The sequence below is a fragment of the Cuculus canorus genome, chromosome 4, assembly GCF_017976375.1.
Source record: "Cuculus canorus isolate bCucCan1 chromosome 4, bCucCan1.pri, whole genome shotgun sequence".
Lineage (NCBI taxonomy): Eukaryota > Metazoa > Chordata > Aves > Cuculiformes > Cuculidae > Cuculus > Cuculus canorus.
The window spans coordinates 46,887,231-46,913,773 of record NC_071404.1 but is presented as its reverse complement, the minus strand read 5'-3'; the positions used below and the strand labels follow the sequence as shown (position 1 = coordinate 46,913,773).

General features: G+C 42.4%; 1 protein-coding gene across 3 annotated transcripts in view; it reads left to right on the top strand.

Annotated features, from left to right (window-relative positions):
• FHDC1 (FH2 domain containing 1) overlaps positions 1-16,768 on the top strand; it is a 40,531-nt gene extending 23,763 nt beyond the window's left edge. For all 3 annotated transcript variants that reach the window (XM_054066082.1, XM_054066083.1, XM_054066084.1), the window contains exons 7-12: positions 2,589-2,659; positions 2,762-2,869; positions 3,752-3,822; positions 6,044-6,161; positions 8,349-8,513; positions 12,672-16,768. In XM_054066082.1, coding sequence (XP_053922057.1) covers positions 2,589-2,659; positions 2,762-2,869; positions 3,752-3,822; positions 6,044-6,161; positions 8,349-8,513; positions 12,672-14,717 — 2,579 coding nt within the window. In that variant the 3' untranslated portion in view covers positions 14,718-16,768. The remainder of the gene's footprint in view (positions 1-2,588; positions 2,660-2,761; positions 2,870-3,751; positions 3,823-6,043; positions 6,162-8,348; positions 8,514-12,671) is intronic.
• The last annotated feature ends 9,775 nt before the right edge of the window (positions 16,769-26,543 follow it).

Below are 26,543 nucleotides of genomic sequence, written 5' to 3'. Positions count from 1 at the left end.
CAGGGTGTGCCTGGTGAATCCTTTGCTTCCAAAATCAAAAATCTGGAGACTTTGGACACACTGGTGATGAGTTTATGACCAAAGCCTACAAGTAGTGAATACAAAACTGCCAAAAGCAATGGTGTCCATGGCCAAATCAGGATTAATTGTCTTTTGAGTACAGGTTGCTCATTCAATGCATCTCTGTCTCTGTGATTGAATGCAGTTGTTGCACCTCTCTGTGCACTCTTTCAGTGATCCATGGTTAAAATCGCTGTATAGTTTCCAAATTTCTGTACATGCTGTTGCCTTTTAAGGTGGCAGTATTAATGGCAGTAAAATCTTTTATTGTAGAAACTGAATACTATTGCTGTTCTTTGTTTCCTATTTTTGTTCTCTGTGCTTCTCTAAATTTTTCTTTCGTTCACTACATGTTCTTTAGATTTCATGAGTTTCGAAATGGTGCGTTGGGTTATTTGAAAGTAATCTGTTATGTTTTACTCTGCAGGAAGGTAGTTCATCTCCTGGTTTTATTTTACTGACCTTCTCAGTGCCTTAAGTGCCTGTTTGTCCTGTTCCTCGATATGAAATTCCCATTTCATGCTGACAGTTCTTTTGAAAGACTACTAGAGCACTCTTTAAGCTGCTTCTAGTGGTATAAAAAGGCACAGCAGTAAAAATACTCAACTACAAGAACTAGTGTTTAGGTAGCTGTTTTCAGTGAAAGGAAAGGGAGAAAAGCCTGGTGTGGTTTTTCCACCAGTGGGGTTTGATCCTTCTTGACTTAGAAAACTGTGCCGTAGCTTAGGCTGAGGTTTGAGTTTGGCCTTATATTGATATTCCTTTCAAATCATTTTTCTTTGTGTTTTGAGCAACAGACGTGAAGGAATATGTTATGTATAAAAGCAGACGTGCCCTGTTGTTCTTCACGTCCTTCATCCAGGACATCTGTGAACTAATGAATTCATTCCCTCCAGAGGAGACACTTTGGTCTCCAGCTCCTGCATTAGGCCCATCATGCAAATCAAACTGACTGACCTTCCCTGTTTTCAGTCCACTTGTATCATGTGCTCTCCTCTGTTTGGTCATTTCACTTCAGGGCTTGTTGACAGCCCGAAGTTGTTTAGGAATTATGTCTGCTTTTCTAACCCTATCTCCTCTGTTTCTTTCCTTGTAATTAAGATGAGAGAATATTTACTTAAATTCTAAAGCTGATAATCACTAAGGGTTATGATGGTCTAAATAGCCTGGTGGATTCTCATCTAGCCTGCAAATGGATGCATCTAATAGTGATGCTGAGTAGGTTCTTACTATGCAAAATCTGTAGATGTTGCCTTCTCCTTTTTGGCCTTATGAAATTTGGTATTCTTTTGCAGTCTCCTCTCTTTTTTCCTTACTTAGAGCTTGTTAGATCAAAGATTATTTAATTAGTTCTATGTTTTTATGTTGCTAATACTGAAATCCAAAGATACAAGGGCTGTCTACTTCCAAAATGATAGATTAGTGTATTGTATCGAGCAGTTAAATGCAGGGCAATTTATAGAATGTGAACTTTGAAGCAAAACATTTTTTAAAAGTATTTACACTGCAATCAAAAGGATTCCACCTTTTATTATGTTTATCAGTGTTAAATATAATACCTTACATTAAAACCAGCTTGTGTTATTTTTCTTGCCATGTGGGAACTTGCAGATATGGTTTGCTGTGCCTTGTGTAATGCTGATGTATTAACTCCTTATAGTTCTGAGTGTCTGTAACTTATTTCTAAGGCACTCCCTCTTGATGACTTACAAGCACATGAATTGTTTTGTGTTCATATGTGGACAGGTGAAAAGGTGGATGAATTCAGATAGAGCACTACTGGGCATTTTGCAAAAAATGGAAATCTGTGAGAAACAGTTTTCTGTCATGGAAAAACTGTAAAAGACAGTTCTGCTGCGTTTGACTCTTTGCATCACACTGAATATAACTCTGTGCTAAATCATCTTTGATGTGGCTGAAGTAAAATAAATACTGCTCTAAGTGGGTGATCATACAGAAATAAAATGATGATTCATAGTGGGAGTGGGATAAGCAAGGAAAATTTAAACACTGCCTGTTATGTTTTCAGGTCTGGTGGCTAAGTCTCCCAAAAAAAGAATAACTGTTAAAAAGTCCAGTCCTGGCAGATGGCAAATAGATCCTGCAAGGTGCAGAACACTTGCCTTACACTAAAATTAGTAGATGGTGAGGATACTTAACCACTTACATGAAACTCTGCACATTGCGGGATTAGGACCATTTAGGGCACCTCTTCCTGCCCCGCGACCCCTGGACAGTCCAGTTTGGGTCACAACAGACCCCAAACGTTTTGTGACGTACTGGGAGTTGCCCCGGAATTATGACACTTGCTAAGCAAAATTGTGAACGTATACTTGGTTTATCAACTGTGCTTATGATTTTGAATTATATAGCACTATTTTTTTCCCTATGACTTTTCTGTTTGTTGTGGTTTCCTGTTAAAATAAAATATTTCACCTTTAAAAGTGTGAGGTAAAGAGGTGTTTGGTAATTGACTGTATATTCCTAAACAAACAATTGTTAGACAGCAGTTTTCTTATTCCTTACAGAATTAATGACATGTGAAGAGCTGCATTCCATATTGCACTTGGTCCTTCAGGCTGGGAATATTATGAATGCGGTAAGCGACGTCCAAAATGGAGATGGCCAATTGGCCAAACCTCCTTGTTAGTATTGCAGTCCACTGATGTCATGCCTCAGCTGTTTGCTCATTTCTTTTTAGGGAGGTTTTGCGGGCAATGCTGTTGGATTTAAACTGTCGTCACTGCTCGAGCTGGCGGACACGAAAGCAAACAAACCTGGAATGAGTCTGCTGCATTTTGTTGCTCTGGTATATAAAAACTTTTGCTGGCATAAGCAACTCTTACAAACATAGAGCCGTAGATAGAGGAGGGGCCATTTGCCTCAGAAAATGTAGCTTTTTTTTACAGCTTTGATCCTAATCTTTACCTTTCTTTTGCTGCCACAAGTCACCAGTTTGCCTGTATCTGGTCATCCTATCCAGAAACCCATGGAAAACTTAAGTTTTTTACAGCTTGTAAAAGCTTGCCTTCAGCTAACTTCCTCATTGTATTTTTTTCTCTTTTTGTCCTGAATTCTTACACAGTGGAAGTAGATTATTTTGATAAATACTCTTTCAGTCTTCCTCTTGAATCTTGGTAGGGTTATTTTTTTCTCCCTCAGTGACTGACACATATTTTTAAAGTTGTGGCAGACTTTTTTCAAGTTAATTTTTCTTTAGTTTCAAACTTCTTGATTTTAGGAGGGAGAGAATTTCAATGCTTCCATACTTGTCTTTCTTTATCTGTGTACAAACTGGCTTAACAGATTTCCAGTCAGCTAACAATGGGGTATTAATTGATGTTTGTGCAGGAAACATTGTGTCTACTCAAACAATGGGAATCAGTAAATTGTTCTTTCCCTGACATTCACTATTAATATATATGGCTTGTCTTCACTGGTAGAGGCAGCTGTTATTATGCACTGCAAAACTGAAGCTGTTTAAAGCTTCTGGTTCTGTTCCCTGCCTGTCTTTAAGGGATATCCACCACTCAATTGTGTTAGGATTGAGTAGAGGGGAAAAAAACAGTGCAGGAGAGGAACCTTTAAGTGCCATCGCAGAGGTTTTAGAACTGATGGACTCGGGGATTTTGGCATGATGGTGGAATGTTAATGGATTGTGTGTGTTTTGGTTTTGTCCTGTTTGTTTCAGGAAGCCCACAAGAAAGATCCTGCTCTTCTCAACTTCTCAGAAAAAATTAGGAGTGTTCATGAGGCCGCCAGGTTAGTTAAAGGAAAACAGAGAATTTATGGATAGACTGTGACTTGGAATTTTCTAATTTGTGAAGCAATGAGGCTTATTCAGAGAAGTCTTGGCACAAAAACTGAGATCTTACGAATGTTTACTATATCTTTGAGGGCTTCATTTCCATTTATTATTAGAAGTATGCCTGCAATGTGCCTTTAGGTATGAGGTTTTTTATGACATGATTGCCACAGGTTTTTTTGAAGTTTTGTCTCTGTCAATTACACGTGCAACTATGTTACCTTTAAGAAATTGAACTAAAGCCTGTTACTGTTTTTCCTTAAATCAATTTTCATCTGTCTCTGAGCAGGCTACAATACTTTTCCAAATCTGGTACCAGGTACAGGTACCGGCCCTGGCTTCTGTTAGATGTTTTTTGATATTTTGGTTGCTTCTGTATTTCTGTCTGGCATGGAAAATCTGGAGGATTTGGTGCTCTGTCTTATTTTCATCTTAAAGTCTTTAGCAGCATAATTTTAACGTGAACTTGATTTGTACTTTGATAACTGTACTTGCTTTTGTGAGACAATGTGATCTAGAGCCCCAGACTGGAAGCTAGCAGTGCCGGAGTTCTATTCCCAGTTTTACTCCTTCTTTACTCTTGAACTTTGGGCAATCTACATTCTTTTTCCAGTAAGAAAAATGGATCCAGTCTTTTAGGTCTGATGCATAAGTAATGTCTTATGGACAAAGGACTCTGAAATCTTCTGAGGAAAGGAGTGGCCATGGTGGAGTTAATCAGAAATTTTTTGAGGGACCACCTGTGTGGCTCTCTGCCATCCAACCCACACACCTCTTTGGCAGTCTGCCACATGGCCTGCTGGGGAATGTAGCTTCTTTCTGCATTCAAGCCCCCTGGCAAACAGCAGGGGAACAGGCAGAATCACAAATATGGTGGTATTTTTTTTGTAACCACTTTGTTCTTTGATCACATTTGGTAAGGCAGAAAATCTGTTGTAACTCATGCTGAAATCTGTTCAGGGAATGCACTCTGTACAGGAAAAATGAAACAAAACTAAATACATGTCTCACCATTGGGCATGAGGAAGATCTTTATTGGAGACAACTGTCGTGTACAAGTTGCTCATAAATCCTCCCAATTAGAGCATGTTAAAACAACTAGCATTATGTTCTTTGTTTTTTATTGTCTTGCCTTCTTTACTTGTAGGTCATCATCTTCCTTCTTCAGAGGCAGAAAAATATTCTGTATATTCTACTCTTTTTTTTTCAATTTTCAAAAACCACCCATGATCTAGCCAGAACAGGGAACTAACCTTTGCAGAGGAAGTAAGCAGAGAAAAAACAGCACGTATGTTATTAATTTTGTGCACTGACAAACTTTTATTATTTTGAAAACCAGTGCTTCAAATCCTAGGCAAAGCCCAGTTCTCTTGTGAAGGGAATGACATAGATTTATAAGCATTTGCCTTCAAAGTGACTGAGAGGTTTGGGTAGGAGCTCTGGTTGTACGAAACGTGGGTCTCCCAGGAAAAAGCTTAAATTACATCAAATCAGAGCTCTTTCCTGTGGTCTATGATTTCTGAGTTACCTCTCTACAGAAGCAACTCCGCTGGCGGTATGTGGTAGAGGGATGAAATGTTACAGCTGCTGAGTTGAGACTCTGTAGGCTGCATTGCTGTGACTGCTCGGAAGAATGTAATACGCGATTTCATGATGCCAAATGCTTTTGCCAAAATAGGTAGTCCTGGCTGACAATTGCTTGTGACCCCCTTTTTTCTTCGAGCTGCTGCACTTGAACAGTCATGTAATCACCTGGCCCAAGCAAATAGTCCATCTGGAAGCAAATTGTTTATTGCCTTTTCCTAGGTTAATTTTCAGTACACGGATGTGGCTGGCCATCTAGAAAGGGAGTGCTAGCACAGGCAACAGGGAGAGAAAAGGAATATGTGGTCAGCTGCAGGGCAGCATTACCCTTTCTCATGGCCGGGTTGTATAGGACTGGCTGGAGTTAATCATGAAACCACACCCCATAGGAATCTTTTCAGTTTGCAAATAAGAAGAAATTTGCTTATCTCTCTCCTTACTTTCAGTGTCTGGGAAGGTTGCCTGAACAGGCAGATCTTGTTTGATAGCCAGGTTGCACCTCATGTTAAACATCCATTTTTGAAGCATTTTGTGGCTAACTTGTGGACAACTCCTTCCCCTTCAGTAAACATTCTCTGTATATGCTATTTGTAGGGTATCCATTGATAATATGGAAGCAGAGCTCCACTCGCTGTCATTGAAGGCAAGATCTGTTAAAGACGGCGTTCAGCGAGACCCAAAACTCTTTCACCAGATTGAAAGCTTTCTCCAGGTTTGTACACTATGTTAATGTGTTGCTGTCGCCTGACTACAGGAACATTCCTCAGCTCGATGTAATTTGTGTGGACGTGTTAATAAACAGAAGCATTGTTTTAATACATCTACCCTATCAGTTGTACAAAGGTGTTCCAACTACATGATGCCTGTCAAGTAAAGAGTCTGGTTTTTATGGGGAGGGATACTGAGTGCACATTGCCCAAGGCTTGTTTAATGCCTCTGAAATGACTGATGAAGATCAGTAGTTGAAACATAAGACAATTTGGATTGGTCTCTGGTTTTGTAATTCACAGCTGCCCAAAATATAGTATCTGCATGTTATGTTATACTGGAGCATGTCAGTTTTAGCTGAGGCTGTGCTGTGCATATGAATCTTCATTGTTGGTGGTTGAAGAGATTAGGAGGTTAAGGGATTGTTCTCTCTTCTTTTACCCTTAGCACATCGTGTATTATTGTGAGCCACGCTATTACTTCTGAGTAGGTTCTTCTTTTCTTTCTTAGTACTGCAGTGACTGTATAGAATTGAAGTGCATAGCACTTGACTTTGAAACAGAGCTCTTGGTATTTTCTGAGTACATGGTGATGCCTGGAGAAATAGGTATTATACTTCAATTAAATGATTTTTCTGTTTCATGCTATGTATAATTATTAAAAGTAAGAAAGCAGGTGTTGATCTGGAACTTAACCTGCCCTGATTTTCAACTTTCAAATGTAGTTAATAGTCCCTGCAGTTTTTCAGGAGATGAAAAGCTGATGAAGAAAGGGGCGGGTTAAGATTGAAATACCTGTCCTCATTCTCTCTGAATTATTGGCTTTTATCCTTTGCACCCAGACTCTTTAATGTTATGTTCTAACATGTTTGGGATTTTTTTTTTATTTAATAGCTGGTTTTATGTAACACTACAACCTTGTTTAGGCCACATTCCAAAAGAAATGTTGGGAAGAAAATTATTTTACAAATGCATAACTTACATAAACACTTCCGGTTTTTGTTTCTACATTACAGGTGATAACAAGCTGATTTAGCAGTCAGCTTTCATTATCTCATCCTCATGAATGAATTACTGAAATATGTTGGAGGAACTAATTTTCTATATGTGTTTTTATCAATTGTCCAGTTTATCTTCAGTCCATTTTTATATTGGGTGCATTTTTGTTTAAGACAAGATTTGTAAGGTTTTAAGATTTGTTCTTACTGTACTGTCGTAATTTGCCAAGTAACTTTTTGACAGCAGGGTTGGCTTAAATGGTCACCGATGCCTCCAACTGCTTATTCCCACCCCGGTGCTGCAGTATCGAAAGTATTCAGGTGATTATAAGTTAAGACAATGTCAGAGAACAGATTGGTGTGAAAATTAACCTTTCTCCTCAGGTTACTTTGAGCCATGTGTGTTCTGGGATTGTGCAGGGATGGAGGTGAATGGCTGGTGGTGTGGTAGAGGAGGTGGAGGTGCAACTGCTGAAAATGTTTTGAGCAGTTCTGCTGCTCAAAGACTAACCACAGCCTTATCCTCTTCCTCCTGAATCTTTGTCCACTAATCTACTGCAGCCCTGTCTATATAGTTCTACATTTACAATTCAAAGTGTTACGTTATGGGAATGTTTTCTGGATGTCTTAAAATATACATATTTCCAATGCTTCCTTACCTTTCTGGCATGAAAACTTTTTTTGTTGTGGTCTAGGCTCACCTTAGGAAGGAGTTGATTCCACGATGTAGATTGAATTTATCCACTTGTTTTTTTGGGGAAAAATAGGGAGGAGGAATTAATCTACTTATGCTTAGTTGAAAGTTGTAGGGAAAATCAGGAAATAAGACATATGGAGATTTCAAGGGGCTCCTAAGTGTTCTGTCAGTGTCCTAGAACAGTCTTTGATTTTACTTTCCTGAAAAATAGAGTTCTAGGTTTGTCCAAAGGGCTTTTGGACTTTTGCCTAGTTTGTATCCTAATCATGAGGATTCATGTTTTGATTGATCTCTTTGCCCTGACCTTCCTTATTCACTTTACGGAAATGACACGTTTCTTTTTGTTAGAAGGAGTTCTCCTTCAAAATATTAATTTCCTGGACTCTGTAACAGCTTCTAGGTTGGAAAGTGAACTTTATAACTTCTTAATGTATATGTGACCTGTTGTGACATCAATTTTTCTGTCTGGTTCATGCCATACATGTGTTCTGCTACAGTTTGCTGTAAGTCATCTAAAGGAGCTTGAACACCAGAAACGAGAGTTGCAAAAGGACGGAAATGCTCTCATTGATTTTTTCTGTGAAGACAAAGAAACCATGAAGTTGGATGAATGTTTCCAGATATTTAGGGACTTCTGCATAAGATTCAACAAAGCTGTTAAGGTAAGAGCTCTAAGTGTGGGTCACACATATTTTAAATAGATATTGGCTAACATGGATTAAGTTATTTTTTCCTGCTAAAGAGACATTTTATATTTTGTAGGATTTGATGTATTTGCTTGAATAGCTACAGTAAACTGCAGTTTTGTAGGCATTTCTTGCCAGAGGCCAGGTGGGAAATGGTCATCTTGCCCAGCTGTGTGTGCAGTCCTGGCTGCTTGACATCTTCGGCTCTGCAGGCTAAGTCTACCACTGAGATGATAGATTGATAATTTGAGTTGGAAGGGACACTAAAGATCATCTAATTTCAATCCCCTGTGATGGACAGATACACCTCTCACTAGATCAGGCTGCTCAAGGCTCCATCCAGCCTGGCCTTGAACATCTCTGAGAATGGGGCGTCCACAGCTGCTTCCCTGGGCAACCTGTGCCAGTGCCTCACCACTGCCGTAGTGAAGAATTTCTTTGTAATGTCTAATCTTGATCTCTTGCCTTCCAATTTAGAGCCATTTCCTCTCCTCCTATTACTACATGCCTTTGTTAGAAGTCCCTCACCAGTTTTCTTGTAGGCTGCCTTCAGGTACTGGAAGGTCGCTATTAGGTCTTCTTGGAGCCTTCTCCAGGCTGAACAACCCCAACTCTCTGTCTGTCCTCATAGCAGAGGTGCTCCAGCCCTCTGATCATCTTTGTGGCCCTCCTCTGGACCTGTTCCAACAGCTCCATATCCTTCTTGTGTTGGGGATTCCAGAACTGGACACAGTACTCCAGGTGGGGTCTCACAAGAGCAGAGTAGAGGGGCAGAATCACCTCCCTCACCCTGCTGGCCACACTTCTTTTGATGCAGCCCAGGGCACGGTTGGCCTTCTGGGCTGCGAGCAAACATTGACAGGTCCTTTCGAGCTTCTTATCAATCAGCACTCCCAAGTCCTTCTCTGCAGGGTGGCTCTTAATCATGTTGTACTCCAGCCTGTATTGAAACTAGGGGTTTCCCCAACCCAGTTGTAGGACCTTGCACCTGAGCTTGTTAAACCTCATGAGGTTCATACAGGCTTACTTCTCCAGTTTGTCCAGGGCCCTCTGGATGACATCCTATCCTTCCAGTGTGGCAGCTGTGCCACTCAGCTTGGTGTCATCTGCAGAATTGCAGAGGCTGCACTCATTCTCACCATCTGTATCATTGATGAAGATATTAAACAGCACTGGTCCCAGTACGGACCCCTGACGGACACCATTTGTCACGAATCTCCATCTGGACATTGAGCCATTGACCGCTACTCTCTGAACGTGACCATCCAAACAATTCCTTATCCACTGAACAGTACACCCATCAAATCCGTATCTCTCCAGTTTAGAGAGAAGGATGTTGTGGGGCACTGTGTCAAAGGCTATGCAGAAGTCCAGACAGATCACATCCATTGCTTTTCCCATGTCCACTGCTGTGGTCACCCCATCATAGAAGGCCACTAAGTTGGTCGGACAGGATTTGCCCATGGTGAAGCCATGCTGGCTGTCTCAAATTGCCTCCATGTCCTCCATGTGCTTTAGCAGAGCTTCTAGTAGGATCTGTTCCATGACCTTACCAGGCATCAAGGTGAGGCTGACAGGTCGGTAGTTCCCACTCTTTTTAAAAGTGGGCACAAAGTTGCCCTTCTCTCAGTCACCAGGAACTTCCCCTGACTGCCATGACTTTTCAAATATCATGGCGAGTGGCTTGGCCGCCACATCAGCCAAGTATGTCAGGGTAGCCCATTGGTCTGCTTGCTCCTTCCTCCTCTTTTGGTGAGGAGATTGGTCATTGCTAACCTGAGCAGTGAAACAGATTGCACAGACTTCCTGGTTAGTGCTCACTGTTCAGATCCTGGACTGTTAATGTTAGATTGCTGGAAAGGCCTTGAGATATACTAGCCTGACTCAACACCAGTTCAGACTCTTCTCTGTCCTCCTTTACACAAATAGGCACCGTTTGCCAAGTGAAGTAGGGACTGTGTCTTCCACATGGTTCTCTGGAATGCTTTCTGTGGGTGAAAACTGAAGAAATTATGCAGTACAAAGTTACCCATCCCCAATGTTGACTATTGATTTGCTGACTACCCTGAATTGGACACAAATAACTAAAGAAGTATGCTAAGATGAAGGAGCAATATCAGCATTGATTACAGTTTTGGTTCAGCAAAGTCTACCCATTGTTACAAATACTTTTTGGGCCTTTATAAGTAGCATGACTTAGATCCCCACGTCTTTATTTTTTGGCCTTACGCAATCTGCATTAGACAGCGCCTTGCTCTCTCTTTTTTGAACTAAAGCTCTTATACAGTCTTGATTTATAGCAAGATATCAGGATGTTCAGCTAACACACCTGCTACCTGTTACCTTACCCTGTACCACCCAAGACAGCATGCAGTTACGTGTCTGTGTGAACTTTATAAAAGTACATGAAGCCAAATGGTGGTAACCAGTGCAGATATTTTAGTGAGAGGTGACTTTGTGCATCTATGTTTGATTATTTGGGACGAGTTGCAGTTCCAACAGATGAATGTGACGTGTGGAAAGCACAACCAGCTGTTTAAAAAGATGGCTTATACCATAATTGCCGTGTGCACATATTTCAACTGTTTAAACATTTTTTTTGTGATTTTTGAACGTGTCTGTGTGTGCTTAAAATAGATTTTTCATTTGAATAAAATCTTCTGAAACGTGTTTTGGGTGAGGTCAAAATGTTCTGTGTCTAATATGGAATACGATAATAATAACTACAACTATTTTTAACCATTTCTCTTTACCATGGGATATTTAAAGTTGAGCTTTGGCATTTGGTAAGAATCCACTCTGTAATTCCATACCTGTGAAAGAAAGCTCTCTGCCACAGACATTTTTCCTGAAATGCAAGTTTTCTTTTTCCTTTCTTAGCTGTTAGGGTTTCTTATGTCTGTAATGCATCTTATCTTTCAGAGCTCAGTGTAGTCTCAAATCCACTTCAAGAGGTGTAGATTAACCCATTCATCAAAAACAGCTTCAGCTTAGGCTTTTGTTTACTGAAAGCTTTCAGGCACTTTTTCTAGTTGTGCTGCTCTTCTGTTGTCACAACAGTGGGAAGATCAAACCAGGCAGTGCTTCAGACAAATATAGGTGCGTTTATTTAAACAGTGTGTCATTGCTCAGAACAGATTGAACAACATGCTGGAAAATTATGTAGGTTTTGAATCCTCTGTCAGGTCTGGCCTTACCCTTCTTTCTCTGCAGCTGTACTGGCTGTAGAAAATCACGTTCTCCAGTTCAGAAAATAACCTGGAAAGTTCAGCTGAAGGTTCAGCTAGATTAAATCTGAAGCCTAGAGGTGACAGTTAAATGATGATATTTGTAGTAATCCACTGCTAATGATTTTAGTAAAAAGGTGTTACTGTATTGCCTTTCAAACACAAACTACCTCTTTCTATGGCTCCTGAACCAAAACCCTTCAGCCTAGCTGCCAAAATCTCCAGCCTGCCCTGGGCAACTCCTGTGCAGTAGTTGCCAGTTTCTGAAGCCAACAGTGAATATGAGATTCAAAACTGGAATAAGGCATTTATTAATGGTCCTTGCGTGGTGTTAGTTGATGCCTAAGTAATGATCATGAGGCATTGTATGAACTTCTGTAATTGCATTCATATGGAGTTAAGTAACCTCTCCACAAAATTTCCAGTCCATAATGTTCCGAGTAAGTAGCACCCCGTAGAAACTGCATGTGCCGAGGCACAATTTCCGTTGTGATAAGGGAGGACTGTAATGATCAGGTAGTGGTTTACTCACCTGATAAAACTGCCAACTTTAATTTTAGTGGGGACTTGAAGCTCTCCATCCTGTAGCAGGGAACTCTTTGTCTGGGCTTGACGTCTTGCTGGGTTTGATAGGTCACATTCTTGGTCTCTGCAGGCACTTTCTTAAGCTGACCAGACTGATGTCACCAGCATTAGTTATGCAGGGAATGGCTCTCCATATGGTTAATGGTTGCAGGCTGTGGTTGCCGTGGTGATTTCCTGTGTGTATGTATTGGGGGTTGGGGGAGGGAATAGCAGTAGGAGGTAACTTCGATGGGAAGACATGAAGGGAAAGATAAGACAGTGCCACGTGTTCTTGTGCATAGGACACTGTCCTGAGACATGCATTTATGCTTTTCCTCATCAGGAAAATAGGGAACGAGAGATCCAGGAACTTCATAGTCTGCAAAGGCAAAAGGAGCTGAAGGAGAAACGTCAGTCCTGGGCAGCTGGAGAGCTTGGGAGCTTTGGGCGGAGCAGCAGTGAAAATGATGTAGAGATGTTGGCCAAAAAAGGACTTGAAGAATTTCTTCCCTTCTTGCAGCAGAGACCTCAAAGCCCTTCATACAGAAACCCTAATTCCAGACGCTCTCGACACTGCCTGGGGGTTACTGCAGACAGGGAGTTACAGAGTTTCCTGGAAATCCACAAAGATGAAGATCCAAACAAGTTTAACAGCCTTCCCCGTGCAATCACTCGACAAGCAAGACCTAACGTAGCCTGGACTGAATCCAAAGAAACGGGAGATCTCAACTTAAATACTTTGCACTTACACCAACAGTCTGAAACCAAAGTGAAAAGTAGTGGCCTACTGCAGGTGCCTCCAGCTCAGTCCAGTCACTTGGGTGGCTCATCCAGTCCTGGTGCCCATTACTCACAGAGAAGCACCGACTACAGCATGCACACTTCCAATGTGTCCTGTGAGGAGTCCTCAGATATAAATGCTCTGGCCCTTGCAATTGAGGAGCACGAACTTGTTAAAGGATTACGTAAGTTTGATATTCAAGGAGCAAAGCCTGCAGAGGATACACCTTTAATATATTTAGAGGACACTGGTGGAACAGATTTGGAGACTCTAGACGATCTAAGCTTTCATTCCATTAGCACTGCTGATGATGACCTGCCTGCAGTGTGCAGAAGTTCCAGAGAGTCCCACGACCATAAAGCCAAGGCAGTGGGCTGCAAGAGTGAAGCTTCAGAGCCCAGCAGCAGCAGCCCCATGTCTATGGATACAAGTGTTTCAGGAAGTAGGGAAGACGGGCCAGTGTTCTACGTGTCAGATACAACGACTGATTGTTCTTTGACATTGGACTCTGAAGAGGGGAACTATTTTAAATCAACAGGCAATGAAATAAGAAGTGAGGCTGGCAAAGCGTGCTCTTCTGGGAGTGATGCTCAATACAGGGCTAGAACGTTCTTTTCAGGCCTGGATTCTGCTGCTGCCAAGGATCTGTCTCTTCACACTTCTAGAAATGATAAACATGATGCCAATAGCAAGCACACCCATCCTAAAGAAAAGCCCATAAAAAGCAAAGACTCGGCAGGACCAAAGAGAAGCTCTCTAAATGATAGATCTCCAAGTTCCTCAAAATCCAGCAGTACTCGCCCGAGCCACACAGCTCCTTCCAGAACTGTAAGAACTTTGAATGCCTCTGAGAATGAAAGTATGAGGAAAGTGGTGCCTATTTCTCGGTCAAACAGAGCAGTGAGCAGCATGAAAAAGACAGAAGCCAAGCCAGCACTTCGTGAAACTGGTACAGTGGAAAGTCGACTGTCTCATCGCAGCTCTGTCCGAGGCACAACAGACACACTGCCAAGAAGTCCTTACAGGCATAGCATGTCAGTAGAAGAGCCAAAGCTGCAAAGGGGCACTTTCAGCTCAAGTAGTGCTCATTTTGAGAGGGACAGAGTCTCTTTGAAGAAGCCAAGCTCTAAACCTGCTAGAAGTAACGTCAGATCAAAGATGGATGACATGAAGATGTGCCGCTCCAGTGTAAAACCCCAGACCCCTACAGATGACACCAAAGTTGCCACAGTCAGTGTTCCCAAACCACCATCTACTGTCCCAAGCTTTGCAAGGAATACAGTGGCTTCTTCTTCAAAGCGTGCAAAAGTGGATCTGTCGAGCTCATCCAAACCTCCAACCATCACAAGGTCTGTGTCCCAGAGGCTGCCTAAAGCAAAGCCGGCAGTGGCCTCTGATGATCTGAATCCAAAGGAGAACAGTGTGAGTACCTTAACAAGGGCAAATAGTGCCCGAGTGGTCAGAAGAAACATCCTGCAGGGAGAAGCTGTGAGCACTGAAGTGGAGCCTGCACCAAAGGAGCAGGGAGCGGTGGAAAAGTCCTCTCTTAAACTGAAAGATGCAAACCGGACCACAATTGGTAAAATACTGAAGCCATTACTGAAATAAGGGAGAGGATTTTTTCAGTCTTGGAATGTGAACACTTGTGGAAGCACTGGATGTGTGTCGTGAAATTCCTTAAAACAGTAACATTGCTGATAAGCAGCATCACGTGCTTGTTGAAGTACAGCATGCTGCTGGAAAATGGCAAGTAGCTGTGTTCTGGGCTAAATTCTTTTTTATGAATTTGAATGTATTTGAAGCTACTGTGATAGAACACGAGCATAACAGCAAATCTTCGTGTATTTATGATACAGAAGGTCACCAAAAGCCAAAAACTTTTAAGAAGTTAAACTATACGGTGAAATGCTTTGTGACAGAAAACATGGATAAAGGCCAGTTTTTGTGTAGATAAGATTATTCATAAGACTCAAGCCTTTGTGCTGGTTGGTTCCTTATTCGATGTCAAAGTAAATCCTGTGGAACAGTACCGAAAACGAACTTAGGTGATTGTGCTTTCCCTTGCTTTCAATTCCTTGGATTCAGGGACTCTCTTTGCCTGTTGTGAAGTCCATTGCTGGCAATTGGACAGACTGGGAACTGCTGGCCAAAAAATATTAAAATATGGGATATTTGCTGTTCGTGGCTGTCTTTAACCTCACTGAAGAATTTATAGCATGTTTTATGAATGTGTATGTGTGTCTGGAAAAGGCTTTCTGCTGGACAGGTGGCTTATTCTCCAAGAATGTGGCAGCATTATCTTGCATGCACAAGTAGATACGGCTGGTGCTGCATCGAGTAGCACAGCTGGAGGCTGTGTCTGTTGGAAGTCCCACCACGTAACCATTAGGATGATGACTACTCCTAATCTGACTTGTTTTGCTCATAAGCAAACTTGCCAGCTTTTGGTCATACAAAAGTGCCATATATTTATGATACATATCAAGGATGTTTGCAGTTCTGCTCCTGAAGGCTGCGATGTAGTGCCGAGCACTTTCTTACCATTCCATGTTTCCACTGGTTTATCTACTACCAAGTTACTTGAATGTTGCAATGGCTCTGATTGAGCCATTAGTTTCCTTGCCTCCTCCTACTCTCCCTCTCCTTGTCAACATGAATATTTAGCATGAAACACAGAGCTTACGCATGACAATGTTTTTGTAGACTTCTTTGGTTGCTTCAAGTGTGGTTTGTAATGTTTAAAGACTTTAAAGGATGAATTAAACTAGTATTTGATAAGCTTTTTACAAAATAAAAACACCTTTTTTTTTTTTTTTCCTGCAGATACAAATTTTAACTCCTGTCAGACTAATGTACAGAGAATCAGGGAAAACATGTTCAGCATGCTGTGCGTCTTCCCTAGAGAAATATATGTAGGTGGGGAAACTCATCACTGTTCTCCTAAGCATCTTATTTAAAGAATTGCCTTTTTATTCACTTATGAATGAAGCCTCATTTAAGAATAAATTAAAAAATAAAATAAAAATCTCTTCAGACAAGCAGCATTGACTTACAAGTGGCAGAGCAGTTTGTCTGCTCTATCCTTCAGTGCTGGGAGTGCATAGCTTGGAGAGAATGAGCCATTTAATTGCTCACGTACTTCTCATGGGCTAGCATCAGGGCTGGCTAGCTTTGTGTTTTCAAGGGGCCTTTAGCTCTTCCCACCTACCAGCAAGTCTTGATGCAGGCAGCATACCCAAACACCAGAAAGTATTACATAGGACTTCTTGTTTGAGTCTGTCCCACGGGGAGAATTTATATAGCCCGCTTTTCAGCATGGGTGAATTTTTGCTTGAAACCCTATAAGCTTTTTTGGATACTGCCTTCCTTATGGGTTAGATACAAAAGCATCTCCCTTCTTTTTTTGTATCTGTGTGTATGTATGAGCTTCTGCAAGAGCAGAGGATTGACTTTTTTCTTTTTTTGAAAGAAAACAACAAATTTTATTGGTAGCAAGCTTGAAAAAAATTTAAATGTGTTTGGAATATGTAGGAAAAAAGCTTGGAAAAATCTAAATGTGTTTGGAGTATGTAAATAAATTTCTATAAATCTGTGTAAAAGAAAACTGAATATTTAATGGAACATTTATACATTTCGGAGTAACTCGGTAGTTTAATAAAGTTCCCATTTACTGAGTATGAGGTTTGTACTTTCTCCTTCCTGTTTTACCCTTGGCTTTGGTCCTGGAGATCTCAGGCAACTGGAGTCTGGGTGTAGGTGACTGTGGGAAAGTCCCCAAAGGAAGGACTTTACAGCAGAAATCCTGGCATTTAAAATGCTAGGTTTGTTTTTATACAAATACACACAATTTAGCTTCACTTTCTGAACATTTCTGAGGTGGGACTTTCTGTGCAGTTTGGATATAAAGTGGAAGATATAACATTAGATGGTAGAGGCAGCACTTTGTGTGTACATGGTATGTGTGGCCAAGAGAAGTGTTCATGGCACTAACAAGTCTGGATCTGTCACTATCTTCATGCCTTCTAGCTTAGCACACTTTATTGAGAAATCCTGGTTTACAACTCCCAGGACTTTGGAAATAAGGAATAGCCTGTTTTGCAGGACCAGGCGGTGACTTTTACACTAATTCTGAATTTTTACATTTCATCCCATTCTCCCATTACTTTTTCCTTCTTTACTGCGTACAAGAGAACATCTATTCAGCAGAAAAAAAGCGAAAGCCAGCCAACCTCCTTGTCCTCAGGGAGCACTTCCTCCCCTCTGCTATGGAAATGATTTTAGGACTGGAATTGCTGCTATTTGCAAACTTGTTTAGCCCCTGACTTTTCCTGTTTGGTGAGTGCGTCTCTCCCCGTACAGAGCGGCAAGCACCTGCTGTCTGCCAGTGCTGAGTGATGGCTGCTGGTGGAATCTACGTGGGAAAGCCCTTCACCATCAAAAGGTGTGTCTCAAAACTTTATGTTTTTTTTAAACTTCATTTTTATTTCAAAAGGGTTTGTAATTACCAATTCATTATTTAAACTACCAGCTGTCAGAGGCAGCAATGCCCTGTAGGTTTCATTTCCCATGTCATGCAATTTTCCCAAATGCTAACAGGCCATGGCATTGGCGCAGCTGCAGTTTTCAAGATAGAACCGAGACCTCTTCTACAGGTTTTTTTGGCCAAATGGCCAATGCTTCTAACTGTAACCAGGGGCACATTGCTCTGCGCTGGAGGCTGTTGAGGTGGCAGTGAAGCGGGAGAGCTTCGGGGATCATGAGGGGATCTGGAGCTGGGGAGCTGGTAGAGATTGAAAGATAGGGGAAGGAGTTGTGGGAGTAAGAGGTGCTGATTCATACTTAGAGGAATTTAATATTCACATCTCATGTGGGAACTGCATACAAATGAGGGGCTCAGTGCATCCCTCATTACAGCAGCTCATTAAATTATCAAGAAAGACAGAAAGTTCCCATCACACCTCCCACAGTGTACAAGTCCAGACTATGTCATTCAAAAGAACCCATCAGTATCTTTCTAATCTGAGGGTATGTCTGTGTGGACAGATGCAGACAGCCACGCGTTGGCTCCGACCTAACCAGACACGAGTCAGTTCCAGGCTGGAGGCGTGTTAGCTCAGCACTGACCCCGAGCTCTTATACCACGGCTGTAATTGCACACTCTCAGCTGAGCTTGCTGCCTCCAGCTCTGTGCCTGCCAGCAGGGCTACGCGGCTTCAGCATCACTGCAGCAGAGTCCCGGCTGTCCGCCCTGGGAAGACCTGGCCTCCGAAATCTATTCCTGCTGCTACACGTGAGAACGTAATCCCTGTGAGAGAGGCCCAGCTAAACGCAGCTCCTTTCAGATTTGGCTCTCATTGTTTTTCCATTAACTTGATACATGCTGTTTACATCCTACTGCCGCCAGTGCCAGAGATAACTGCCTTGGGAACAGCTCTCTACAGGTATTGTTAACAGCTGCTGAAAACAAAGGAGTTTGTTTTAGCCACGCCACTATCTAAATAGCCAGAAATACGTTACTCTATTATTACTCATAAGACAATATTAAAAACTCTGTCTTGTTCTTTTGGCTGAAAGATGCATCCTGGAAATCTTGCATGCTGTTAAAGCTGGCAGCTGAGCAAATATCCCTGCGACTGTAGAAGAAAGTGACACTGAGGCAAAGGATGTGTGAAGGGTTCCTGTTGCAAGAAAGCCCGTTTCCCTTCCCAGCGTACGATTGCCACCAACCAGCATCAACTACTTCTAGTTAGAGAAAGTTGTTTCCTGCCAGCAGTTGTTCCCTGCCGTGTAGTTGGTTTCTGTGCCTTTTCAGGCTGAAGGCTGAGGTTGCAGGATATGCACTGCCTCAGCTGGCAACTTGCTCCAACTGAAAAGAAAAGAAATGTCCTCATTAGCCTCCAGCTGCTCTTAACCTTCCTTTTTTGCACTGAACCATGGGGTCTTTAGCACATTGGCTTTAGTGGTGGAGTTCAGGGTGAGGTTTGCAGTGCCCGAGAAATGCTCTACAAAGGTAGCCTTGTCTGCATGGAGGGGAGAGATTCTCTTTGAACAGAGATGTGTCGCTCCTGCTTTTGATCATGTCTGAACAACAGCTCCTTTTTTACCCTATTCCATCCTTATTTGTTGGGAAGAAAATGCAAAAACTTTGATGACTCCTTTTGGGCCGAGTGGAGAAAAGATATGAACTCTACCTGCTTTTTAAAAAAAAAAATAAACAAAAAAAACAAACCAAAACAACACAACAAACAATAGGACCTTGGCTGTTAAACAACGCTGGTAGCTTCAAATCACTCTCTGATGCACAGGGGCACCAGAGATTTTCAGTGGCTGCAGTGATCCAGCAGCAAAATAGTCATTAAAGCGAAGACTGTGTTTAGCTCCAGACCACATACAAGTGACTGTTCTCTCTATACTCAGATACACAAATCCTAGCAACTGAACACAGACAACGCTTGTTTGGGCAAAAGGAGCTGGCTTTAAAATATTTGATTCCACTTCTGAATAATTGTTTAGCAATTAATTTTATTTCCCATTTGATCAGAAGTAAAGCTACCTTCAACAAAGAGCAATGAAGCAGGGCCAATGGGTGCAGAACGCCGCTCCCCAGCTGCATCACTTTCCTGGTGCTAAATTCTTACAGTCCTTTCCTGTAGTGTTAGGGAAACAAATGATTTGACTGTCTATGTGCACTTTGGATAGTTTCTTCAAAAGAGTAAGATTTTGCATCTTTCCAGTAGGCTAGCACAAGCTCTGGGAAGGAACTAAATATGTTTCTAAGATGGATGCGCGTGCGGTAGGTGTTACGAATTACTGAAACCCAGTAACTGATGTGCTGCCTATGGAAATTAGGGAAACGTGCATAAGAGAAAATGTGGTGGAAACAAATGGATAGGCACAACTGGAGACACATTTTCAGAAACCATATGGGTCCTTTTCTCTCTATTGTTAGCATCCTCATGCTTCCCAGAGTGTCTGCTCTTCCTGGCAAACCCAGGTTTAAACCAGTGTCTCCAGGAAAAGTTGGGACTCCTCTTTGCCCAACTTTGCTACATCACCGAGTTTGGCTGAGAACTGCTGGGGCTTGCCTGAGTTCTGGGGATGAAAATATGAGCATTGCTAGTTTTGTGCTTTGGTTTCTGGTGTTTCCTCCACAGCATTTTAAACTGATTCAGACGTATTCCTTATGAAAGTTTTTAATCTCCCATTCTAGGGTGAAAAAATGATATAAATGTGGTTTTGATTTTTCCCCACCCTTTTCAGCTGTATTTGCCCCTTTACATCCCACAACCGCTTCCTCCTACTCCTATTTTCCCTATTACAATTTTTCATTCTCCTATATTAAGTTTTCCAATCTCTGCTAATAACTCATACTCCTTTTTTTTTCTTCTTTTCACATGTCAAACTTTCTGTACTCTTCCATTTGCTTCATTCTACTGTCTCTCCATTTCTTGACTCTTCTGTGGCCATTTTGCTCCATCACTTCCTTTCTTCTTTCTGCCAATGTGAGTCTTTCCACAAACATCTGTCTACAAAATCTGCAAGCTGAGACTTTTTGCTGCCAACTTCCAGTAAGATGTGGGAATAAAGCAACAAAACACACTCATATTTTAAGGTTTACATGTCTGCGTTCTACAGCTTTGCCTTGTCACTGCGAGCAAGTAGCTGGAGGTGGCTATTACTGAGCAGAAGTGCATCTTTGCATCCTTTTTATATGAATGTCCCTCACCCTCTATGCTGAGCAGCCTGGGGGAGGGGCGGGCAGGAGGAGGACCTGAGCAGCTGAATCCATGGGGTGATTTTGCAGAGGTGGGTGAGGGAATTCTGTTCAAATAAAGGTGTGAATAATTTAGCTTTGAGGTTCCAGTCTAAAAATCTCTAATGAAAGACTGTCCACAACAGCTTAAAAAGCTATTATGCAAAGTGATTCCTAACCCGGCCATACTTGGTACCACAAGCAAATAGGTCTGTGCAGTCAGATTGGTGCTGTTTCCCTGTGCATCAGGAGCAAAATAATTGCATTATTGTTTCTTAAATTAGCAAGTAGCTTTTCATGCTATGGGTTAAGGCTCCTATAGATTTTGGTTTTCTCACACAGGCTATGGACAAAGACCTTTTTGGAACAAGAGGTAGCGCTTGAAAGCCCAAAGATGGCTCTTGAGGAATATTTACTCAATTTTTCATTCTGCTGGAAGATTAATCACTGGATAAAATGGAGAGCACTTGGAATGCATGCATAGCGTATTTATATAGGATACACATATAGGTTATGCACTGTTTATAGCTGCGAGTGCTTGTACTCACACGTGCACTTTCTAAGTACTGAATCCCATCTAAGACGATCTTTCCTCCTAGGAGGTTATAGCCTAAGACATTGAACAGCTGAGCCGGGAAGGCACCTCTAGAGGTCCCCTAGCCCAACATCCACTTCACATATAAGTCACTTTGCTGAGTGCCACAGGATGTTGTTCTTGGTGTGAAGTAGTTATAAGAGGAAGGTGTATGATTTTACTCCTGAAGGTGAGAAAATCCTAAGGAAAATGTTAGTCTTCTGTAAGCTATGGCTTGAAAAATGCTTGCCACCTAGTTCAAGGCATACTGCACTTTTTAATGCTAATGTGCCTTACATGGCTGATGGTGATATGAAGTCAGTAAGGCAAGTAAAGGCAGGAGTCGGGAAAGAAATCCGAGGAAAGCCCAGAAAGCAGAAGGGAAGCTATGGAGTACAAGAAAGAAAAGTTTTTCTCTCAAGAGAAATCAGAGGAAACAAAATCTGAGAGTTGCAGAGACTTGTGGGAAAGGATGGACAGCTGGAGTTGGGGTGGAGAGAGAGGAGGAGAGGTGAGAGATGTGCGGTAGCCAGGCCTGTGGCTGTTACCCTGAGCACAGGTGAATGTGGACAGCTGCTGGCAGCACCATAATTGATCCATAGAAATGGAGGAAGGGCCCTTGTGAGCTCGAGGAGCCTGTCCGTCTGCCCTAAGGCAAAGTTAGCTCTAGCTCAGCCTTTCCTGGCGGATGTTTGTTTACCCTGTTCTTAAAGGATTTAGGGGCCAAATAGGGCAGTAATGTGATGTGATGCCCATTTGTGCATATAGAGCTAAGGCACAAGTCTCCTGGTAAATGTGACACTTCTGATGGATGTCTGCAAGGTGGCTTTTCTAATGGAATCAGCACTCCACACTTATGACAAAGCCACTATGGTCATCCCAAGGAATTAAAATGCTCCTATTGAGTATGTAAAGCAGCAGCTAACAGGTGGGCCTAGAAATCTGGGGAATATTTTTTCTTTGCAGAAAATACTGCCTGTGTTACTCTGAAGGATTCGATGAAGTCTGTTGTCAGAGACTTGTTAACTCACCTGGATGGAGCACGGGCTAGACATTGTGGCTGGTTCTGCTGGTGCTTTCCGTGTCTGCTGCAATGAGTGAGACCAGTTCATAACCTGGTGGAGATGGCCACAGATGAGAGCTTATGCTCTGAAGGACCTCATATTGAGTAAGGCAGCAAGGAACTGGCTATAGGCAAAATATGAGTGCTCACACCAAATCTTTAGCCCTGCTCTCTCTGTGTGTACCTTGTAGCAGTAGTGTAGCCATTCTCACTGACCACTTGCACCCACTAAACAAAATAAACAGCTAAAACCAGACCCCTGCAAGACAGCTGGAGATTAATTCCCAGCTGAAGATATATTACAGAGGCAGGGATGAGTGGCTGGGAGTGGGATGTTAGCAGGGGGAGCTCCTTAAAACTACTGTGAGAAATATCCCTAAGATCACGGGCCGCTCTTCATCTGCACAGCAAACGGAAGAGTGAGGCCACTGGGCACAGTCCTGGGGTCCTGGTGGCCATGGTGCCTCCAACCCGCACAAAGATGGTATCTACTGTAATGTGAAATGTGGCATAAGCAGCCCGTGGGAGAAGGGCATGTGGAAAAAGAGCAGGAGAGGCTTTGTAATTGTAGAAGGAACTGACAGCACTATAAAAGACTATAAAGCAGAGATTTGCGAGAATGTGAAGCTTGAAAATTAAGCATGAATTGGCAAAGTGGGTCCATGACTAATCACAGAGGCCCATTGTATGTTTGAGTCTAACCTCTTGTTTAATGAAAATACTTTTCTGAATAAGCCTCATTTAAACTGCAGTAAATATCTTTGAATAAAATGTCCAGCCTTAGCATACAACATTTTAAATGACAGAGAAGTCGCCCCAACCTTTGGTAAATAGTTCAAACAGATAATCAAGCTCTCTGTTTAAAACTGTCATAGTATTTCTAGCACAAATTAATCGGGGTGGAGTGTGTAATTGGTGGTAACTGGATCTGTTACAATGCTGTGTGCCAAACTGGCAAGCACTTGTTGTCGGATTTCTTCTTCTTGGATTAAGCCTTTGCAGGAAAGGAGCTGTGATTTCCCCCGCTGAAGATCCGCAGTGGCTCTGGGGGCAGCCAGTGCTCCAAGATGCAGTGTGGCAATGTGTGGAAGAGGGCATCGTGGTGTGCTCCCACTGCCTGGCTGAAGCAAGGGCACCTTCTTCTTGGAGGGCACAGTGACTTTTGGCATCAAGGGCAGTTTTTGTGCCCGCCGGGGCTAGCTCTCAGCCTCTGGCTGGTCCCCTAATGGCAATACATGGTTGAAGGCTGCCCTGGGAGAGCAGCTCTGGCCAGTGGGCTGTCACCTGCCTGCCTGCTGGCCTCGGGAGTGACCCACAGGAACTATCTAGAAACCCATTCAGCAGAGTTTATTTTGACATTGGATGGAAGCTATGGAAGGTTGGACCTGTGTTTGCTGCAGTGGTTTCCCAAACCAATCTCGCTATCCTAAGTTTAGTCTCTGTCACATTGAAGAGGTGACTAACAAAAGGGACTTGTATCAGTACTACGTGATGTTTGTGTTTAAATGCTTATTTTTAATTGGGCATCCACTGTGTCACCAATTATGGAACCTGAATGCTACCGGAAATCACCAGGTCTGTCTTTTGTCACACTTGTTGTAATCACTGTTCCTTTCTCCCTGATGGGAACAATGTGGATACTGATAAACCCTATCACCTCTTCCTTTTGTTGTCTTCTGCATCTAGCCTGCAGCTCTTTTGCATTTTGTACTAAACCTCTCTCTCCCCCCAACTGGCACTGTGTTGAGTGTTCTGTAATCAAGGAGACAGTGATAACATCTAATGATTCATTTACTTATAATCCCTTAAAAAGGGAGCCACGACTCTTTTCTCCTAGGCTTCCTTCAGTCCTTGCCTTACACTGATGAGGAGCTTGGAACTACACTGCAGTTGAAATGATAGCTATGCCACCTGTTTCTCAATTGACCATTTTTTACTGTGTTGACCATTTTCTCTATTTTAAGGCTGCCTTTTAGAAAGAATTCCTTTTTCTCTATTTCTTGTCCATTTTAGTTCTCAATCTTTTTCCTTTTTTGAGCCTACATGAGCTGTGCTGCTGTCCAATCGCTCCTGTTCGCTGTGCCATGAAAGTGAAACGTCTCTAAGTCGAGCGCAACACCTTTGCTGCAGTGCCTTAAGGGGACTATAAAACGCATGGCCTCATCCTGGGTGATTTTACTTTATTGATGTTATTGCAGAGCTCCATGCTATGGCAACCAAATTACTTGTACTCTTTGGAGCGGGAGCGGGGCGGAGGGAGAAAGAACTCTGAAATTGCTGTTTGGGACCAGCCCTGCTCCAGCAGCCGCAGCTCGCCCAGCTCCAGCGCGCTGCCACCTCACTGTGGCACAGGTGTTTATCCAGCAAAGCTGTGAGTCACAGGTGCCATGCTCCACCAAAGCCACCTCCGGCAGCTTCCCCGTGAATCATTGCAGCCTGAGAAAACTTGCAGCAATTCCTCGGCCACCAGAAGGATGATCTCATTGCTTGCTTAGGGGAATAAAGATAAAGTCACATGGAGCTCTGCTCTCGGAGCTGGAAAATGGCATGCCAGCAAGGAGCTTGTAGATGACCTAATCAGGCATGTGATTTAGTGTTATGGGACCAAACAGGGAAGGAAGATACTGCAAGATATAAACAAATAATTTGATGCTGCCTTCATAACAAAACCTGTAAGGCAAGGTGGAATGATATGATACAGGGTCCACGAAGGACTTAATTTAAGTATTTCTCTTTGCCTCTCCTATTTTCATGTACTCTTACTCTCCAAGTGGTATTGCCAATCCTGAGTGATCACAACATGGAGTCTGATGCTGTAATCTTTGCATACCATGTCCTGCCCACGGAGCTGTGTTACCATGATACCGGTGCAAACTCATTTGCCAAACCCAGCTGAAGGATTTACTCAAGTTTAACTCCAGCTGAAATCAAGGGCTTTTGCCTCTTCTGAAACATTAATTCATAGCAGCTTTCCATTTCCATTGGCTTTGTCATTATTTCAAAGACGTTCCTGATTTCTGAGCAGGCATTAAGTATTCCTTTCTGATTTCAAATGTAAAAAATAATAACCCTGTGCTTCTTCTCCTACAATGAATCTTGAAATACTATCAAAAGTGCTAGTTATTTATTTAAAATGCATGGTAAATGCATTGTAAAATCAAGACCAGTGCAGAAAATGGATACATTTTTCTTTAATCATCTTGAAATTGTACAAAACTGAGAATTTTCCAGGAATTAAAAATCAATTCTTTTTTTTTTTTTTTTTTGTCAAGAGAGGCTGTCAGGGTAGGTTTGATGTAGGTGGAATTCACATTTGTGACAGTGAAGCAGCTCAGAGCTGCTCCATGCCTCTCTTGATGGCAGCCGGCTCTCAGACCTCAGGAGAAAGAGGAGGAAGCTTCATCCCAGAGATCCCTGGGGTTTTGAGGTGCTCCAACTGGTGTTTCTGAAGCATGCGCCCAGACTGCGAGAAGCCAGTGGGCTGCAGTGAGGAGCAGTCAGCAGGGACCAGCTCCTGCATACACTCGCTCCTTGAGCTGTGAATGTGATGGCCATTATTTCTCTTCCCTGACAAGCTATCCCCACTCATTGGTGCTAATTGGATAGTGCTGACAACCCCAAAAGTAATATTGTGTTGGCTGCTTTTGGTTCCTTGACTCTGTTAGGTGTACTGGTGGTTAACCACATTTAACAGCCTATGTGAGATAATGAAATTGTTGGCTAAGCACTGATTGGATGAAGAAACAGATACCAGATGTGACCTCCTGGACATAGACCATCAGATTGTACCACCCAGCCCACCTCTCCTCACGTCCACTAATTTTCACTTCCCTGCGCCTGAAGTTCATGTGTGTCATGGAAAAGTCTTGTGAGAATCTCAGCTGAGTTCTCAGCAGCACGTTGGTCCAAAGCTATCAAGCCTGAAATTTGAAGTACTTGTGAGAATTGGCCTTTTATTCCCTTCTTCTATTCAGCTTCCCAGCCTTGTCCACCTTGGGGCAGCCTGATTGCTTCCTTTGTAAAAGACTGCTAAACAAGGGCAAA